Source organism: Haliotis rufescens, unplaced genomic scaffold, assembly GCF_023055435.1.
Source record: "Haliotis rufescens isolate VD_foot unplaced genomic scaffold, xgHalRufe1.0.p SCAF_8, whole genome shotgun sequence".
Taxonomy (NCBI): domain Eukaryota; kingdom Metazoa; phylum Mollusca; class Gastropoda; order Lepetellida; family Haliotidae; genus Haliotis; species Haliotis rufescens.
Genome location: NW_025964372.1, coordinates 24,807,148 through 24,829,246, shown reverse-complemented (window position 1 = coordinate 24,829,246; position 22,099 = coordinate 24,807,148). Strand labels below are relative to the sequence as shown.

Genomic DNA, 22,099 nt, shown 5'->3' with positions numbered 1-22,099 from the left:
AGAGACCCTTTCATAGGCCTGTAACATTTCTTGAATAATCTCTATAATTTGGATGGCTGGCTGAAAAGCTATTCTCGGCCATTGATGCTCGGCATGGGCGGACATTTTGATTACCCATGGCGCCCAGAGTGTGTGCTAGATACTGTTTTTTAATAGCCTGTTAAAACAATTTGACCTTGGTCACTCCTTCACTTAAAGTGTGAATTTAGTTTAAAGGTATATTTATAACCTCATTTCTTTCTATTTGTTTCTTTCAAGATTTCTTGGACTGTGACGAATCGAGGATAACGGGACGTCGAAGTGCAACGTCACTCTGGTTAACGTCACATAGACGTAACGTCACACACCCATAACGTCACAAAGGCCTAACGTCACAATGCCCTCCATGAAGATATGTCACACGGACGACAAAGCCGATGGGAAGCTCGTGGATTGCGTACCTGCAGGTGACGTCATTATCTATTACCGTTTTCAAATGTCCTCTTCCATACTTTTAATCTCGGTTATGCACTTTAAAGGAGTCCCGTACAATATAATATTCATGTATCAAGGGTAGTTTATCTCCAGCGTCCACTTGCACAAAGCGATCTTAGGGCTAAGACTATCGTAAGCCTATGTTAAAGTTGCGGAGTTACGATCATCTAAGCGCTAAGATCGCTTTGTGCAAGTGGGCCCAGGGCCGTAGCTGCTTATAAGCACAATAGGCACGTGCTTACACTTACATTTTCTAAAAATATATAATAGCTTTTTTAAAAAAAATTATTTATTTTTGTGACTGGGTATTAGTTTACTAGTGAGAATGGTCGACCCTATGTATGCACAGTTTGCTGGGATGTTTTGACTTCCTTTGAGATGAAGACTGACAATGGAGTATTGTCATATCATAAAATGGTCTTGATCTGTGTCTTGAATGAAGACTCATCAAGACATGACACTCTTCTATGACTGTCTCCCATTATATTTTCCCACTAGCGGCAGCCTAATATCCCCAATCAACTCGAGCGCTTGCGGCCTCACGTTGGCGGTATTCCATTTGGTGCCTAAATTTGTATTTAGTCTTAGCTAGGCCCCTTGTGCCTCTATTCTATTATTGTCATACTCGAATATATATTCATCACAATAAACTGGAAGGATAATGCCCTGGTTAAACAAGGATGATATTGTTTATCCTTTCTTAGCACGAGCATCATATTTTTTTTACAGAGCAACCATTTTGGTCCGTTTTTCCTTAGATTGTCCATATTATAGCAAATTAGGGAATCCGGTCGTTATCTATCGTTGAATGACTATTCCCACTCCTTTATCTACTAAAACGTGTCTTCCTGTTCTCAAACAGCACAATGGATATGATAAGCGTGTGAGTGAGTGTGGTTTTACGCCGCCGTTAGCAATATTCCAGCAATATCACGGCGGGGGACACCAGAAATAGGCTTCACACATTGAACCCATAAAAAGAATAGAACCCAGGTCTTCGGCGTGACGAGCGAAAGCTTTAACCACTAGGCTACCGGACCTCCCCTCTGACCATCAAGTCCCACTTAGGGAAACAAGTGGATTTCACCAAAGTCTACAATCAGAGTTTGAGAGTTACTCTCGCATTAACATGCCGGGCCGTTGAATAATAGACAATGACATCACTCTCTTAAATTATCCAAGGGGCGGTTAGGTAACCCAGTGGTTAAAGCGTTCGCTCTTAACGTCGAAGACCTGGGTTCGATTCCTCAGATGGGTACGGGGCGGTCGGGTAGCCTAGTGGTTAAAGCGTTCGCTCGTCACGAAGACCCGGGTCGGTTCCCGACATGGGTACAATGTGTGAAGCCCATTTCTGGTGTCCCCCGCCGTGATATTGCTGGAATATTGCTAAAAGCGGCGTAAAACCATACTCACTCACTCAGATGGGTACAATGTGTGAAGCCCATTTCTGGTGTCCCAGATATTGCTTGAATACGGCTAAAAGCGGCGTAAAATAATACTCACTCACCCACTCGCTTTTAAAACATGTTCTGATGTTCGTTCCCGGTATCCACACTTAAACCCGTGTCAGAGCAGCGCGAGTGTGGGACGGTATTCCAGGGAGAGACGGAATCGATACCCTAAGCCATATTTAGTTCCTAAAGAGGGTGTTCAACGTTCAGCCCCTTCAGTCTTGTCTCCCAGGCCTGCGTTAGTGAAGGCTCTTACGTAAAATCTTGGCTTAACAAACCAGATCATCCGAACAATGCTAAAATGACGTGTTTCTACGTGTTTTTTTAACATAGAATTTCGTTGCTGTGAATGCTTCCCCCAAAACATATTATTTCATTTGACGTTTAACGTTCATTGATTGAGGTTTCGGTGGGGTTGCCCCGTAGTTAAAGAGGTAATTCCGGGTTCAATATAACAATATATGAATCCAATTTTACTCACTCACTCACTCACTCACTCACTCACTCACTCACTCACTTACTCACTCACTCACGTAAACCACCGAATAAAATTAGGCCATCATGAACTTAAGTGAATATGATTTTGTGAAAGGCTGATGAGTACCCGGATGGTGACATCAGACCACGTGATCAGGTCCTGTACATCACATCCCTGTCCACATCCCTATATTGTCCACACTTCATCTTGGTACGTTTACCGTCATTATCGACGTGCTCCGCGAGCTCAACGTGTTCCATGACAAATGTGATTTTCGACTATGCCTCGGGTAAGACATTGGAAACGAGTGACGAGATTCTATCTATTACAAAAACGGCGTCCTGTGTAGGCAATCAGGTTCCTGTTTCACCAGATAGCACATATACCAAAGAATAAAGCGTATAATGTAACGCTAGTCCTAGGTCACGAGAACTATAATTAGATACAACATAGCTGTTGTCGGCAACCTGTTTTCCCCGAGGGCGACAACGTCATGAAGTTACACCGGCTTAAAAAGCCATCTTCCGCTTTGGGTTTCTGTTATGTAAATCTTCTGTAATTGTCATCCATATCTTGCCACTGCTGTCAGGATAAATAGACAGATCTTGCCCCAAAGCATTTCCCATTATCAAAAATACTCTTCCTAACGTCACTGTGTTTTCAACATGTAATTGGTGTGGTTCTCGATGAGGCAAAATCCATATAATGATACCCTTTAGCCAACCTTAGAGATGCTGTTTCCCCTAAGACTACTCTTCACAAGTTAGCCTCCTGGCAACTTTCTTTAATTAAGATACTATAATTGTTGGTACCTTAAGAACATTTTGAACGAGATCATTTGCTTTCTCCTTCAATTAGGCATCAAATAAAACAGTCGTAGAAGAGAAATATCCATGTTCACTTAAACTCTATTATTTGTAGATTGCATATAATTGCAATGGATTTCGGTTGGGTTGACACTAGCTGTCTATTGTGGTTCTTGTGAATAGATATAACAAAATTACTACAACATTTTATACTTTCATTCATATGTCCCCTATTTCTCGTGTAAGTGGGACATTTTTGTTTTGTTCAGTGAGTGAGTATGGTTTTACGCCGCTTTTAGCAGTATTCCAGCAATATCACTGCGGAGGACACCAGAAATGGGCTTCACACATCGTACCCATAAGGGGAATCGAATCCGGGTCATCGGCGTGACGAGCGATATTGCTGGAAAATTGCTAAAAGCGGCGTAAAACCATACTCACTCAGTCACTTTTCTACCAGTACCCTTTCTCTGGGAGGCATATAATCATCTAATGTTTCAGGAGTGATGTGGTGACATCCGCGTCAATGTAAATAGAATAAAGGTTCTAGTGTCACGACAGAAAACTATATGCAAATGTTTACTGCATGCCTTTAAAATTTGCATCAATTAGGGGATATTTACCCCGCGGCACAGTCTATCACGACCATCGAAAATTGTTTTACACTGAGATGTAATAGGACAGGAAGTTTCACTCCCGGGCAAAAGAAAGTATACACTTGAAAATTGGATTTGACCAAATCATTACAAACGTTATGAAAAGGACAGGGAAAACAGTCGCCGAAAAACTGCAAACTAAAGGTCCAAAAATCTCCGCACTCAATGGCCCCGAGCGCTCTGATTGGTAAATATCTCCATGTGCGTTTGTTATGGTTGGAGAGCGGACCAATCACAGCACTCGACGCCATTGTGCGCGGAGATTTGTTGTTAACTTCCGTGACCCACAACCGCGACTGAGCCAATATTTCGATAAAATCACCCGATATTGGTAATAAATTGCCAAAAATGAAGGTTTGTATGTGGAGGGAGGTGGGGAGGTATTGTGAACATGACATGCATACATTTCCAGTTTATTTAAACGATACAGCCGATTTCAACTCCGGCCAAGATGGCGAGTGACGTACCTTGTCTATTTATATATATGGGTCCAGTTTTTCAGTAATATCACTATCCTGCTTCAGGGGCCTGTTGTCCAAACCACAGCTATGATACCCGTATCTATTACATCACCATGGAATATTAAACATTTCTTGGTGTTTCATTTAGAGCCACGATCAAACATAGGTGTCACTGACTACTTTCTTTTTCCCGGTAGTTACATGACGCTTGTTTCTTTGTTTTATAACGTCGCAGTGGTCACTATTGCAGCTATTTCGCGACGGCCTGAAAATAATCAGGGCAAGGCAAACTAGTGGTTGATAGCACGAACACCTTCCCAAACCGTGAGTCAGGTCACCGAGCTTAACGACCCGATCAATTTACTCACACCACGACAAGCTGAGGTTACTGGGGACCTATTCTAAAACCGGAATACCCACTGGGAACTACATTAAGAGATTTAATGTCTGCCTCAATTCATCATTCTCCCAGTGACGCTGACCGCACGCCTCAGACAATCGTGTTTGGAAGTCCTCAAAGTTCAAACGAAACTCAAGAATTCGTATCTCCTGTAGTGGCATATCTCGTTTCGAAACAACGTAATGTCAACGTCTTTCTCTACGTAGCCCGACGTCGTGGCTTGATAGGATTGTCGAAATGAATGTAAGCGTCACATTAACACTATTTGAAAAGGGGAAGACCTTTTCCGTATTTTTGCTTTATTCTTTAACCCAGGCCCCGCTTGATAGATGAGCGGTTAGGAAGTTCACTCATGACGCCGGATTGGGTACAAGCCCATTAAGAAGATATATGTTGTGAGGCGAAAGCTCACACATCTGTAGCATCTCGGAGAGTACTCTGAGGCGGTCTAATGATGATAAATTGGAACCGAAACGTTTCTGAATATCCCAAAACTGTCGCATCATACATGCGAACACCGTAGCGCGTTCCTGGACGAGGGGATAGAGCATCTGCTTAGATAGCGTAAGATCTGTGGTTCGATTCCTGGTCGCGTCAAACCAAAAGACGTTTAAGATTGTACTTGTTGTTACCCTGGCGCTCGGCATCAAGGGGATAAAACACGACTGGTCTGCTCTGAGTCAGTATACTGTGTCTGAATGGGATGTCCATGTTAAACTGTGGCATGGTATCTCAGTGGGCTAACATTTTATAACCGGACTAGTACAAGCAGACACACACACGCACACACACGCACGCACACACGGACGCATGCACGCACGCATATATAACTGCAAGGTAGTGCGACGTTGAGCCCCATTTCATCTCACCTCAAGTCACCTTAATTGGTCACGTGAATTCGGAAACTGGTTTGACTTTTAGGGAACATTCCTCGTGGGGAATCCGGTTTAAAAAAGAAATAAAGTTACTCGCAAGAGGCGACCAAATGGATCGGGTGAACTGGCTCGTTGACCATTCTTCAAATATCAAATTTAGGAATGTGTACAAGTATAGTCAAGATTCGAATATTTACAGGCCTCCATCACATAGCTGGAATATCAAACAAACAAAGAAACAAACAAATAAAATTTAACTTAACCTGGAGCTCTTAACGTGGAAATATGTCTATATTTACATCAGCCAGCGAAACCCGTCGAGGTTCTACCAAAATAAACATGGTAGAGTAGGCTTGAATTATTTTGATGGATTTTATATGGATTCTTGAAATAGTCCTGCCACCATTGCTACTCATGCACAGTGGTCCAACTGATGTGTTCCTCTAGATTGGCGCTATTTCTGTGTCCACCTACAAACACTTCGGGGACGCATTCGCCGAGAAAATGCCAAAAATACTTCCATCTGCTTCACTGAACGTGTCGTCTGCTTCACTGAAACCGGAAGTTCAGTTTAGTCGTATTACGAGCTTCAGGGTGAATCTTGCCTTGAGGTCATCATTATCATCATTAATATATAAAAGATCTTATAAAGGATCCAATATACTTTAACCCTTCAATCGGCAATCAAAACAAAAATAACCCGTTGTGAATATTGTGAATTGAGATTTTGAAATGTAAAATGTTACTGTTGACGCGATGATCACAAAATTGCAACCTTCTTTGCTGCTATCTACGGATCTACTTTGAAAACCTGCTGAATGAAACGGACATTTTGGTTTTGTTTGTTTGTTTCTTGTTTTAACGCCACACTCCGCATTATTCCAGCTATAAGACGGCGTTTTGTAAGTAACAGAATTTGCACCAGACAATCATGTGATTGGCATCATGAGCATCGATCACAAAAATGAGATGAGATTATAAGCAATCAGCTAAGTCAACGAGCCTGACATCCCGATTCACTTAGTCACCTCTTACGTCAAGCATGGGTTGTTTATACTCTTGCACGCAATCCTCATGGGGGCTAATTTACTTATTAGACCTAGACCGTAGACATTGTGTTTTTACTGCCTGCGTAATACGTTTGACAGAAGATCGAAATAACAAATTAAGTTTAAAGAAAGTTTTAGAAAGATTTGTGTTAGTATGTGTATACTTGTTGTATAGATTGGCGAGGGAACAGGTTACTGCTTTATCAATGTCTGCGACATGCACTGAACCACGACATGGAAACTATTCTTCCTCCGAAACGAGTACACCACTGATTTGTGTAGAAACTAATCTCCACGAAGGTCAATGGTTATAATGAATTGCCCTGTAGGGACTCCGTGACAGAATAGGTGCATAGCCGCCACCCCCCCCCCCCCCCCCCCCCCCCCCCCCCCTTACCAGTCGCAAGTAGCAACTAAGTGAGAATCTCACGGCAGTTTGATATTCTCTGAGATTGGTGGTGATGGTGTCGGTGATGATGGGTGTGGGGATGGTGGTTGTAGTGCAGGAGGGGGTGGGGGTACTGCATAAACATATATTTCCCCTACCCCCACCTTCTTATAATGTATGATGTATGACCTAGCTGATTGTGTCAGTTTTACAGGCCGCCGTGATATAGCTGTATTATTTCTGACTGCGGCGCTAAACAACAATCACCCCAAACTTACGATGCCCTTGAATTTCACTTGTCAACATTCCCCATTTGCCCGTTTTCCCAGTTTTTATCATCATTTGAAGAAACACATTTTGATCAAGGCCTGTTCCCCATTTTTTATCATCATTTGAAGAAACACATTTTCACCAACCCCCTTTCCCCATTTTATCATCATTTGAAGAAACACATTTTGATCAAGGCCCGTTCCCCATTTTTTATCATCATTTGAAGAAACACATTTTGATCAATCCCCTTTCCCCTTTTTATCATCATTTGAAGAAACACATTTTGATCAATCCCCTTTCCCCTTTTTATCATCATTTGAAGAAACACATTTTGATCAAGGCCCGTTCCCCATTTTATCATCATTTGAAGAAACACATTTTGATCAATCCCCTTTCCCCTTTTTATCATCATTTGAAGAAACACATTTTGATCAAGGCCTGTTCCCCATTTTTTATCATCATTTGAAGAAACACATTTTCACCAACCCCCTTTCCCCATTTTATCATCATTTGAAGAAACACATTTTGATCAATCCCCTTTCCCCTTTTTATCATCATTTGAAGAAACACATTTTGATCAAGGCCTGTTCCCCATTTTTTATCATCATTTGAAGAAACACATTTTCACCAACCCCCTTTCCCCATTTTATCATCATTTGAAGAAACACATTTTGATCAAGGCCCGTTCCCCATTTTATCATCATTTGAAGAAACACATTTTGATCAATCCCCTTTCCCCTTTTTATCATCATTTGAAGAAACACATTTTGATCAAGGCCTGTTCCCCATTTTTTATCATCATTTGAAGAAACACATTTTCACCAACCCCCTTTCCCCATTTTATCATCATTTGAAGAAACACATTTTGATCAAGGCCCGTTCCCCATTTTTTATCATCATTTGAAGAAACACATTTTGATCAATCCCCTTTCCCCTTTTTATCATCATTTGAAGAAACACATTTTGATCAATCCCCTTTCCCCTTTTTATCATCATTTGAAGAAACACATTTTGATCAATCCCCTTTCCCCTTTTTATCATCATTTGAAGAAACACATTTTGATCAAGGCCCGTTCCCCATTTTATCATCATTTGAAGAAACACATTTTGATCAATCCCCTTTCCACTTTTTATCATCATTTGAAGAAACACATTTTGATCAAGGCCCGTTCCCCATTTTATCATCATTTGAAGAAACACATTTTGATCAATCCCCTTTCCCCTTTTTATCATCATTTGAAGAAACACATTTTGATCAATCCCCTTTCCCCTTTTTATCATCATTTGAAGAAACACATTTTGATCAAGGCCCGTTCCCCATTTTATCATCATTTGAAGAAACACATTTTGATCAATCCCCTTTCCCCTTTTTATCATCATTTGAAGAAACACATTTTGATCAATCCCCTTTCCCCTTTTTATCATCATTTGAAGAAACACATTTTGATCAAGGCCCGTTCCCCATTTTATCATCATTTGAAGAAACACATTTTGATCAATCCCCTTTCCCCTTTTTATCATCATTTGAAGAAACACATTTTGATCAAGGCCTGTTCCCCATTTTTTATCATCATTTGAAGAAACACATTTTCACCAACCCCCTTTCCCCATTTTATCATCATTTGAAGAAACACATTTTGATCAAGGCCCGTTCCCCATTTTTTATCATCATTTGAAGAAACACATTTTCACCAACCCCCTTTCCCCATTTTATCATCATTTGAAGAAACACATTTTCACCAACCCCCTTTCCCCATTTTTTATCATCATTTGAAGAAACACATTTTCACCAACCCCCTTTCCCCATTTTTTATCATCATTTGAAGAAACACATTTTCATCAACCCCCTTTCCCCTTTTTATCATCATTTGAAGAAACACATTTTCACCAACCCCCTTTCCCCATTTTTTATCATCATTTGAAGAAACACATTTTCACCAACCCCCTTTGCCCATTTTTTATCATCATTTGAAGAAACACATTTTCACCAACCCCCTTTCCCCATTTTTTATCATCATTTGAAGAAACACATTTTCATCAACCCCCTTTCCCCTTTTTATCATCATTTGAAGAAACACATTTTGATCAAGGCCCGTTTCCCAAATTGTTTAATCACTCTTTGAAAAAGACGGATTCACGTACAAGATCCATATTTCACACCGAAAATATTTCAAAAGATTTTTTATATATTTTTATATCAAATTAGTTCAAGAAGTCCTATTATAGGACACACTACTGTGACTAATTATAAACTAAGTACTGTATCGAGAAGCTCCTTACCGCGTTACAAGGCATTCGCCTACTTTACTGATACGCGCCCTACAAGTGGTATTAGTACATGCACCTGGAGGAAGAGAGTGCGGTCAAGAGTTTTGAATATCGGTGCCAGTATTTTTGTGCTATGTAATGACGTCAGGAGAAGATGGTCGTTGTTTGATGTGGCATTTGTGACAGTGATTACAACGTCCCCGAAGCCGCAGAAACGTCAGCCACATCTCACATCAATGTCTATAAGCTTCCCGCTGTTCGGTATTGTCTGATGAATGCCTGTTTTGTACGATGTCAGATGCCATGACGGGTAAATCACCTAGCTTGTACAATATAATAAGGATGCTGTCAGATAGTCGGTAGATATAGATTTAACAGCTGGTTGTTTTCGACGTGTAGCGTGTGACGTTTTGTTGCTGTCTTCATAGTTCACTGGGGATGTCGGGTCGTTGAAGCTTCGGTTAGCGTGTCCTTCATTCGTGCGTCTTTTAAGATAGTGAGTGAGTTGGGTTTAACGCCGCTTTTAACAGTATTCCAGTTATATCGCGGCGTGTCAGCTTAATGTGGGAGGAAAGCCCGAAGGGATGCAGGTCTGAGACGTTTTCCACTTCGGTGAAACCCACGAGCACGGGTATGGTGCTGACAAACCTAAAAACATAATCGGGGCGTACCGGGATTCGAAACCACAATCATAGGTTTCTGGCGTGCCCAAGGGACGCAACTCTGCACAGCGAATCGCGGCGCCTTAGACGACTGGGCCACCCGTGCCCCCTCTTTTAAGATAAGTTTGGCTATATGTAACTAATGGAGGCTTGTGGAGGCTACGGGTCTTCTCGGGTTTTTTAAAGTCTATAGACAGATATCTCTTTCCTCCAGATAGGTATACTTTATTTCATAGAAAGTTAACTTTGAATTAGGATGTCAGATCGGAAAAAAACACCTCACCTCACCTCACCTCACCTCACCTCACCTCACCTCACCTCACCTCACCTCACGCTGGCTCTGATTGGTCGTTCTAAGTTCGCGAAAGGTCGTTCTGACCGAAATGGAATGTCCTCAGATCTTTAGCTGAGCGGTAGCGAGAGCGAAGATCTGAATTTAATGAGATTGGCTTAGAGCTATGGCTTGCTACTACTGCTGAACCATCGAACACTTATGAATGTGTAAAAAATGGTTTCGTTGACAAGCGACAAGAAGTGCAATTGAAACAGCCTTAAAGGGCAAGTAAAGTCAACATAGCAACTTGGCAAATTTTAATACTTCACCGCATACTTGACCAAAATTGACACAAATGCTAAATGGGTTATGTGGGTTGGGTAGGGTGCCATTTCACATATGACACAGCTAATTGGTCAATAAATCACAAAATATAACGACACGACTAATTGGTGAACTCTATTCACGTACACTGTACTGAGTGAAAACGTTTAAAATATATTTCAATGAGTGAGTGGACATATTAATCACTTCGTACGATTTAGGCTGTAGGATTACAGAAAAACAACAGTATTCTCACTGAGGCAAATGAGCAGGTTGGTGTACAGTTTATCCCCAATTCTAAGGGGATTCTAATTCGAAATTCTAACTGTTTCATGTCACATGTAGATTAAAGTGAATAAGTTGGACTTTATTTGATTCCGCCTTGAACAACATTTCACTATCACGGCATGCCAGCTTGATGTTACTGAGTGAGTGAGTGAGTGAGTTGGGTTTAACGCCGCTTTTAACAGTATTCCAGTTATATCGCGGCGTGTCAGCTTAATATGGGAGGAAAGCCCGAAGTGATGCAGGTCTTAGACGTTTACCACTTCGGTGAAACCCACGAGTACGGGTATGATGCTGACAAACCTAGAAACATAATCGGGGCGAACCGGGATTCGAACCCACAATCATAGGTTTCTGGCGTGCCCAAGGGACGCAACTCTGCACAGCGAATCGCCTGATGTTACTGAATCGTTTGATAGGCATTACTTAGAGGTCGACGGATGACAAGGTAGACACGATTTATGGATAACAACTTCTTTAATACTGTACTTTCGGTATACATCCTTATACCGTTGTCAAGCAAGGCTGAAAGAGGGACATTGTACAGAATATATATAGTGGTGGAGATTAACAGTAACAACAAGTGATGACAACAGAAGGATAATACTGTCACAACACGATGGACAGAGAACACATGGTGGAAGCCAATGGGACATGAAGCCAATTAAACAGGATAATGAGTTTCTGAGTACTGAGGGAAGATCCTCCTAGACTTGCTTCCATTAGGATACTTCACAAACATTTTCATCAAAGACAGCTGGTCTTTATCGTCAAATTTCTGAAACAAAATCAATCAACTGTTTTCGAAAATGTCACAAACGAATGACGCTTCTGATTGCATGGCGCTTTCGAGACTTTGATGAGATATGCTGTTAGTGTGTAATTCCAATCTCTCTCTTGGCGATGTTTTCGAGTGAGTCAGTGAGTATATTCCAATATTCCTGCAATATCACGGCGGGTGACACAAGAAATTGGCTTCACATTGTACTCATGTCGGGAATGGAACCCGGGTCTTCGGCGTGACGAGCGAACCCCTCGATGTTTTTGAATGATGCATCGTGATATTGAAACCATTTCATGTAAATGTCAATTGGAACTCAAGGCCACAATCTCGATAAGGAATTGTATTGAACATATTTGAAACGGTTTAGAGGCTCTCGATGAGTGAATGAGTGAGTGAGCTGGGTTTAGCGCATTAAGTAACCCCAGTGGGTATCCTTGTTAGAGGGAGTGAGTTTGGTTTTACGCAGCTTTTAGCAATATTCCAGCAATATCACGAAGGGGTACATCAGGCATGGGCATCCTATTGTACCTGTTGGGAAACGAACACAGACCTTCCGGGGTGACGAGCGAATGCTTTAACCACTAGGCCACCCCACCACCCCCCTTGTTAGAGTAGATCCCAATACTCATGATCACCACCCCACGCTATAACTTGTCTCGTGATGTGACTACATTTGATTTGTCGGTCAGTGTGCATTCATATTGCATTCTCATCTGCTTTGGTATGGTTAATATATTCATCCGCGTCACTAAATGGCGAGGCATTTGGGCTAATCAGAGTGATTTGGTGAGTATGGTTTTACGCCGCTTTTAGCAATATTCCAGCAATATCACTACGGGGACACCAGAAATGGGCTTCACACATTGTTCCCATGTGGGGAATCGAACCCGGGTCTTCGGCGTGACGAGCGAACGCTTTAAACACTAGGCCGCTCCCTGGCTAATATAAGAGAGTTATGTTACCTTAAGAGAGTGTATGCCTATTCTGCCGGTCCGGAAGGATAATGAGGAAGAAATTCTTAAACTCTTTTTGTAGACTTTGGTGAAATCCATGAGCTAGAGTTTGGTCTCCTAAATTCTCATTATCGGGCAGAATCTGGATTTGAACCCATGACCAGCGGATCCTGACACGGGTAAAGGACACAACTCCACCCAGCATGAGATTGACATAGTGGTGACGAGTTTTACCCTACAACTAACACACTGAACAAGGGATATAGTTACATGGATATACAACGTCTTTAACACTATGACTGCGACGGTTTGGTGTAGATACTAACACGCAAGCAAGTGGTTATCTCTTGGTCCTCAGTACATCTTGATAACCGTGAAGATCCGGGGTAGAATAGGTCCTCGGCAACCCATACTTGCCGTAAAAGGCGACTATGCTTGTCGTAAGAGGCGACTAACGGGATCGGGTAGTCAGGCACGCTGACTTGGTTGATGCATGTCATCGTATCCCAATTGCGTGGATCGATGATCATGATGTCAATGACTTGATTGTCTAGTCCAGACTTGATTATTGACAGAACGCCGTCATATAACTGGAATATTGCTGAGTGCGACGTTAAACAAACAAACATCCCTTAATTCTTACTCTGATACACCCAGCCGCGAAACGCTGCAGTACTGTTGATTAAACTGCGGCGTTAAACAACAAACAAACAAACAAACAGTACATCTTGTTTGTGACCGTGCTGATTGTAAGTTATGGAGTTCATATAAACAAACTGCATTTTCACTGAGACGTTTTCTCTCTTCTTTCAGCCGGGATTCCTTTCTTTATCGTCATCATCACTTTGGTGTTGTGTGCGTTGCTACTGGCAACCATTGCCCTCATCATCGTCATCTTGGTGTTCAGACGCCGAAAAAAGAGGTAATTAAACCATGTGTCTGCATGTATCGTTGTGTCTGTGGGGCGGGTCTGAATGTGTTACCGTATAATTACGTATGCAGGTACGTCCTTTAAGTCTCTCATACTGACTACCTGTGGTTCTAGGAACATCGGCCGAACGGGTATAGGTCTCTCGGTGCTTTCCCTTTCGCTGAAACCAGACCCTGGTTTGATTCGTTGGTTAAAACTAGCGACAACACTGCAAAACAATAGTTTGCATACACGGATGACGGAGGAATCTAATGCATACAAACCCAGGTACTGACCATGTCACTTAATGAAATACATGGACACCTTTTTTCAGTCGCTCTCCATTAAACCGATATTTTAACTTCCCCTCGTATATCCTTCTCTTGAAAGTTCTTATTTCGTGAAATTATAAATCAACTCTGCGGACAAAAAAACATTGTCCTTAAATTCCAATTTTATTCCACATTCCTGAAATTATGTTCGGCAGGTCCGTTAACCAATTAATTTAACAAGAAGCGCCTACTTATTTCAGTTATGTCAAACCTAATTGTGAAAGGGCATACCGACATACATCCCTTAAATGAAGATCCGGGGTAGAATAGTTCTTCAGCAACCCATGCATCCCGTAAAAACAACCATGCTTGTCGTAAAAGGCGACCAACGGGATCAGGTGGTCAGGCTCGCTGACTTGGTTGATGCATGTCATCGTATCCCAATTGCGTGGATCGATGCTCATGATATTAATCACTGGATTGTCTGGTCCAGATTTGAGTATTCACAGACCGCCGTCATATAGCTGAAATATTGCTGAGTGCAGCGTTAAACAAAAGAAAGAAACAAACAAACAAACATCCCTTAATTCTTATTCTGATACACCTAGCCGCGAAACGCTGCAGTACTGCTGATGCGGCTGAAAGCAATATTTACTCACTCACTTTAATGGACTGATTTGCAAACATGTGATTGGCCTTAACTACTACGGAACATGTGATGCACTGATTACCAACATGGCTCAAGGGATACCTTGGTCCTAAGACATCTGTCAATAGAAGGCTTCGCAGGTGCATTTATCCTTGAAGCATATTACCCTAACAAGAAGCCATAATTGGGCTGATAACCTTCATATTTTTACAGCGAACAGCGACACTTAATTTCGATTAATGGCACCTGGATCTGGGGAGGTTTTCCAATAGACACCTATTTCCAATGCTGCTTACGCTTAATCATGCACTGGTGAAATAACCTTTTGATGTGTAATGATGTTAAATGCCGTATATGAAAATAAAATAGGAAACGAAAAAAAATAGAAAGAGTAGCTTTGAGGCCCTAATTTGATTTAATATCGCCAGAAACCACGAAGGTATAAAAATAACCGCTCGTCCTTTCAAAGGAAGGTTATTCGTTTTTATGGCACATCGCTCTTTTTTTTTTCATTTTGGAAAATTAGAATGTTTGAATGTCATTGTGGTTTTGCCAACATGTTTTCTTTGCAACTTTCGTGTTATCAAACGAAACGCTGTGTTTAGTCAAATACGTAAACTACGTGTATATTGCGACATATTGCATTATGCTGTTACCATGACGTACATAGGCTTCCCAATAACACTTATAGAAATTTATGAATTGACGGAGCAAGTAAATATTTTCTCAAAAGTGTACATACAACTTCAAGGAACACAAAGCGTGCCGCTGTTGACGAGGTGAGATGGGGTTAACGTCGCGTTCAAGGTTATTGCCCTTTTATAGCGACGTGTGTGTGTGTGTGTGTGTGTGTGTGTGTGTGTGTGCAGGCCTTGCTTTAGCCTCTCAATACCGAGCGCCAGACAGGGTAACAAGACGTATCATCCTTTAACGTCTTTTGGTATGACGCGGCCGGGGATCGAATCCCCGACCTTACGGTATTCGGGCAAACGCTCTATCCACGTAAGCGGCCCGCTATTAAAGAAACGACTTTAAATGAAAATGATAACTTATGTTTTCATTAAATTCTCGTTAAGTCGAATTCCGTTTAAGATCCGCTGGTCATGGGTTCGACGCCAAGACTCGCGCTTATGATCCTTGGCCTACAGTTTTATGTTGAAGAAAAGGTTCCTCCTTAGCGAAGATTATAAAATAGACGGTCGATGAGATGCTTGCGTGATATATAGTCCTGGGTGCGGCATTAAAAACCATTCATTCTCTTACTTGTCTGAATAACTGTGTGATTGTGTTCTTTTTATGATGTGTTTACATTATCGCCCGTCATTCATCCATTCATTCATTCATTCATTCGTTCGTTCAAGTGATGCGATGACGCCGGACGGGGAGCACCACATCGAGTACTCCGAGCTCGGCAAGCCTCTCACGACAGCAATGGAGGTTCAACCGGAACTCAGAAGTCTAGAGCCCCGGATGGACCCACGTGACAGGGCGAACATGCTGTAAGTGGCCAGGTGTGCGTGCAGTGAACCCCGTTCATCCATACAGTACCGCTTCAAATATTCCCAAATGTCCGGATTAACTAAATATTGTTAGAGTACAAAGCTTCACGAATATGAAGACGCTCCCAACAGAATCCTTAAAGTAGCAGGGTTACCGGATACACGTGGCCCTGACTGAATAATCATTTTCTGTTTCTGTTCATTTTCTGTTTGCATCGAGTGCTTACCACAGGAACTCGTTATTGGTCAGTAAATAAAAAGATATACCCCCTATATGTAAGTAGAGAAAGGGAGCGTCACTCGCCATCTTGCCTGTTTGTTTACATTCGATATCCACGGCGATTTTTTTTATTATAATCTTATTGACAAGCGCATTTCTGGCCGTAGATTGATCGATAATACATTTCTACACATGTACAATTCATCTACATTCGAACAATGTCCCTTACTTACCGAAATATCGACGGTTTATTTCGCGACCTGGGAAAATGTTACCAACCCCGAGCGGAAGTAAATTTCAAACGCGGGCAGAATCGAGCGAGCCACCTGATTGGCTGAAAATACGCAGCCTCTAATTAAAGAAATTAGTGCGAAATTTGAAGACAGTTATCTGGAGCGACAGCAGAATCTAAAAAATGACATCAGATAATTTCTTCAAATGGTAAATATTTATTATGAATATGTTTTTCATTTTATAATATACTTGTCATCTAAAGCTAATCTATTATTAGCTGGTGAATTTTAAACTATACATCACTATATTAATATAATAGGCACATTTTCATGTATATTGCCTGTGCCTGATTACATTATGAATACTGGTCATGCAGATTGAAAATGAATAAAGTGAACATTTCAAGTTAATATTTATCATGAATGCAAAGTAATAAATCTATTTGAGAATAATAAGTAAATTACAACATTACATGATAATATGAATATCACAAACACACCCAAATCTCATGATGTGCCATTATAATATATGAAATTCTGAATTTTTACCAATGGCAGCTATATTGCGATGTTACAATAATTCAATTTTCAGTTATGTAAAGTTCTTGAAACATTCTTATACATGAAAAGTATGTTGAAGATAGCAAAAGTCCTATACCAGTTGAAGAGATTTTCCAAAAATTTTGTGACAACTTTGGTCACAGATCAAAAGTGTTTGTCGGAAAATATATAAAAAATGCTTTTCCAAATATCACCACAACCAGGCACCGAAAACCTGGTGATTGGACAAAAAACATCACGGTTTACCGTGGCATCAATGTGAGATCTGAACAGACACAAAACATTGAATTTGCTGCAATATCTGATAACATTCCAAAAGGCTATTTTGTACTGCATACTCTATAACTGTTGGAAGGCAGACAGGATTATCCTGTAATGGGAACATGATATATTTACAAGTGAGATTTTCTACTGATGGGCATGTACATCTTTCCGTCAGTGGTACAGTAATAAATGACACTTTTGGTATTCAGTCTATACATTACGACTACAAAAAAACGTAACTCATTCTTTTCGACACTGAATATGACAAGATACTGTCAGGGCATATCTCCTAATAGAATATCAGATGAGAAAGAAAATATTGTTCTTCAGGTAAATTTTGAGAAGGAACCCATTGCATACTCTGCTAACTGTTTGAAAGTATTATCTTTGAATTGTTTAAAGTCAACAGTAACATGTCAGAACTGTAGATTCCATTTCTCTTCAGTCTCTCCGTAATTTCCTTGATAAGAACCGTTTTTCCTGTGCCAGCCTCGCCAGATTATAGTGTTGTGTCCATCTTTGATCAAATTCCATGCAAACACTTGTTCTTCAGTCAAAGCTGGTTGCACATGTGTTGTTGTTTTCACGCTGTCTTGACTTAAGTAGGTCAGCCAATCAGGTGGCTCGCTCGATTCTGCCCGCGTTTGAAATTTACTTCCGCTCGGGGTTGGTAACATTTTCCAAGGTCGCGAAAAAAACTGTCGATATTTCGGTAAGTAAGGGACATTGTTCGAATGTAGATGACTTGTACATGTGTAGAAATGTATTATCGATCAATCTACGGCCAGAAATGCGCTTGTCAATAAGATTATAATAAAAAAAAACGCCATGGATATCGAATGTAAACAAACAGGCAAGATGGCGAGTGACGCTCCTTTTCTCAACTTACATATAGGGGGTATATATTTTTATTTACTGACCAATAACGAGTTCCTGTGGTGCTTACCCTGGAGTGGTTAAGGCGGAAACTTTTCGGCTTTCGAAATACGGCTTCTGTTAAATTCTTGAGGTTTCTTTCCTTCTCTGTAACACGTGTATAATTTTCTTGGGAAACGTGCTACCTGTATTAATACTTTTGTGCGAGGGACTAAATATTTTTCACGAAACAACACCAAAAAAAACCCAGCGAGCCATCGTCAACACGAATTCCTTGATTCTATTAATCGTTTATGACATATAGGTTTATGATGACAGAATTCCCATCAGCACTATTATCTCATGTTGACGCTCCGCTTGTCTCGAAGTACTGGTAGCTAAAGATATTTATATATAAAGTTCCAAGACATGTAGGGTTAACGAGGTTTCACCGCAGTACTTGCATGTTTCGTTTTGTTTTGTTATGTAGTCTCCCTTTTTGCCGCGTGGAGCAATATTCTAGTATATGACCACTTCATAATCGAGTCCGAACCAGACAAAACAGTGATTGATATTATGAGCAACGATCCACTCCCACAGACAACAGATGCCCCCCACCCCACCCCACCCCACCCCATCCCACCCCACCCCCCATCCCCCACCCACGCACTTTATTGGTGATGAGTAGCCCTTATACAATTGAGTCGCTCCATACAAAACTTGTGTGGCCCAGTCATCTAAGGCGCCGCGATATGCAGAATTGCGTCCCTAGGGCACGCCAGAAATCTATGATTGTGGTTCGAATCCCGGTTCGCTCCAGTTATCTTTCTAGGTTTGTCAGCACCATACCCGTGCTCGTGGGTTTCACCGAGGTGGTAAAGACCTACATCACCTGCATTACTTCGGGCTTTCCTCCCACGTTAAGCTGACACGCCGTGATATAACTGGAATACTGTTAAAAGCGGCGTTAAACCCAACTCACTCACCCACCCATTCAGAGCTTTAGCTGGTATCTGTCAAGGCTTTGGCGTTGTAGCGAGTGCCCTGTGTGAAGACATTGTCTCACGAATTAACGCTGCTTTTAACAATCTTCCAGATATATTATAGCGTGTCAGATAATGTGGAGGAAAGTGATGAATGTCCCAGACGTTTATCACGTCGGTGAAACCCACGAGCATGGGTATTACGCTGACAAACCTAAAACACTGGGATTCGAACTCGCATAGGTTTCTGGCGTGCCCAAGAAACACAACTCCGCACAACGAATTGTAGCTCCTTGAACGACTGGGCCTCCCGTTCCCCCACAACTTGAATAAAATTTGCCAGGACTGCAAATGTGCCCGAGCCTAGCCACCCTTTAAAATAGATTCAAATTTCAAAATATTTCTTTAAGCCTCAATATATCTATTATTGTAGGCAATATGGCCACCTTGGACCGAGGAAGTTTCTTCAACTTCCGCTGGATGCGCAACGCAGACTAATCACCGTACCGGAAGAGGATTCGGGGATGGAGGAACGTGACGTGGAGTCACCAGATGTGATGATCGAACATATTCCACAGGCTGAGTTGGAGGCGGAGCTAGATTTTGACTTTGAAGGCCAGTATGAAGAGTCTGCCGAATCAGACACCGGTGCAACACAGAGAGAGTTTGCTGAGAATGACCTCCTCTGTAACAATTAGGAGGTTCAACAATATCTGTACGCCTACCGCCATTGAGAGTAATGGATGACAATATTTTTTAACACAAGTTTTGGAAACGTTTGGATCACAACCACGATCACTTGTGTCATGGCGCAAATATTTGCCCTGTTCGTGTTGGAACGTTTGTTACAACTTGAATTGCGCTGACAGAGTTATCGGCCTTGTTTTTGACTACGTCTGCAGGTGATTGACAAAACAAGGCGCGAATTTTTGCCCTGTTCGTGTTGGATAGTTTGTAACCACTTCAAAGCGCCGACAGAGTTATCAACCTTGTTTGTGTTGGATTCTTTGTAATTGCTTTAATTGTGCTGACAGAGTTACCGGTCTTGTTTTTGTCTATAGGTCTCTCGGTGATTGACAAATCGAGGAGCGAATTTTTGCCCTGTTCGTGTTTGACAGTTTGTAACCACTTGAAAGCGATGACAGAGTTATCGGCCTTGTTTCTGACTGTTCATTTGTCATTTGTTGGCAAATTAATACATATCACTTCGACATATTAATATATTTTCACAATTGATCAAAACTGGTTATGGAACAGGGTTAATGTTTCCCACCCTGCTGGATTCAGACTTTTTCTACTGATCTTGAAGTGTGGATTGATTGAATTGGTTCTTTTGACACTGTGCTAGTCATGCGCATCAAGTTGTGATTGGAAAGCATTTCTGAAATGTAATCCTTGATGAGGAAATTATCAGGGATTTAGGACACAAGCGTCCCAATCCCCGAGGATATGGTATGGAATGGTTTAAGGCGCTGAGGAAGCCGCCTCCACCACGACAGTGATGCTGAGAATGGTGATACCTGATCCTAATGCTTGAGATGGATGGAATGTCCACGTCGTTGCTAGGTAGCAAGACAACAGCCAATGACCAATGAAAGGCCTTTTACTAGTGTCATGTCACTTTGTTCGTTTATTGTTGTCTCCCTTAGGTTTCTTATTTATGGAATGTTGGCGATCGACCAAGATAAATGCGTTGCAGCCAGAATTACAGAGACAGTACTTCTTTTCTCAAATTGCTTATATGAATACAAAAAAAATAAATTATTTATTTATTTATTTATTTATTTATTTATTTATTTATTTATTTATTTATTTATTTATTTATTTATTTATTTATTTATTCATTCATTCATTCATTCATTCATTCATTCATTCATTCATTCATTCATTCATTCATTCATTCATTCATTCATTTATTTATTTATTTATTTATTTATTTATAGTCGCTTTATGGCTGTAATAATGCCGATGCGACGTTAAATTTTAACTCACTTGCTATTTTTTGTTATTGTTCACAGATAGTTTTTTTCCGTTTCGTACCTTAACCATATTATTAATTTTTTTGTACAAAAGTTCAATTTAAAAACACAATATCCACAGCCATGTCATATCTTTGAACCTCGTCATATTGGATTTGAACAATTCTGAGGCCTCTCCATTCCGATGGCGAAATCGCGCCATTTAAAGATTAATGTAACGTGTAAACGCCGACTGACTCTCTATGCTAAGTTGGTAATGGGTTCATGTAATACCAGTCATGATCCGCTTGGAAAACATGCATGTCCCGATTATGATCCTTGGTATGTCGGCACCATTCGCAGGGTTCACTACGGCAGCCCGTTAGGGGCATGTCATTGGTTGTTTTTTTATCTTGAACATTCAAGATGCTTTGTTGAAAAGTCAGTAACTCACTTATTACAGAAAGTCGAGTATTAAAGTTGAAATCTTGAAAACAATCGAAAACTATCTTAGAAATTCAAGTTATGAAGATGGAAATTTCAGATACTGGTATGTTGAAAATTTAAGATCATTATAATTCAGCCAATGGATTTCTTGAGACTTCGCTTTTTGCTTTGAACTGACACTGTTGCAAGATAAGAATTTGAACTTTCAAGATTAGAACTTGATTTTCTCAAGATAGAACTTTTTTGTGGCCCCAATAGGCTTCCGTAGTTTCACTGACAATCGACCACAGTTAAGCTGGCTGTAACTGCAATACCTCTCTCGTTACCAATGGTGTACAAGCTGTTTAAAAATATTTTACAATTGTTTTTACATGAGGCCCTAAATATTTA

The 22,099-nt window shown here is 41.0% G+C and overlaps 1 protein-coding gene across 1 annotated transcript; it reads left to right on the top strand.

Annotated features, from left to right (window-relative positions):
- Nucleotides 1-264: 264 nt before the first annotated feature.
- On the top strand, nt 265-21,100 carry LOC124139353. Its single transcript, XM_046506356.2, has 4 exons — nt 265-446; nt 13,672-13,780; nt 16,051-16,188; nt 19,738-21,100. The coding sequence occupies exons 1-4, from the start codon at nt 377-379 to the stop codon at nt 20,000-20,002; spliced, it is 582 nt and encodes a 193-aa protein (XP_046362312.1). The 5' UTR covers nt 265-376; the 3' UTR covers nt 20,003-21,100.
- Nucleotides 21,101-22,099: the final 999 nt, after the last annotated feature.

Excerpts from the sequence above, each read along its gene's own strand:
- LOC124139353 (XM_046506356.2), top strand. The coding sequence starts at position 377 with ATGCCCTCCATGAAGATATGTCACACGGACGACAAAGCCGATGGGAAG. Across the intron at positions 447-13,671 it reads CGTGGATTGCGTACCTGCAG|CCGGGATTCCTTTCTTTATC; the intron begins GTGACGTCATTA and ends CTCTTCTTTCAG. Across the intron at positions 16,189-19,737 it reads CGTGACAGGGCGAACATGCT|GCAATATGGCCACCTTGGAC; the intron begins GTAAGTGGCCAG and ends CTATTATTGTAG.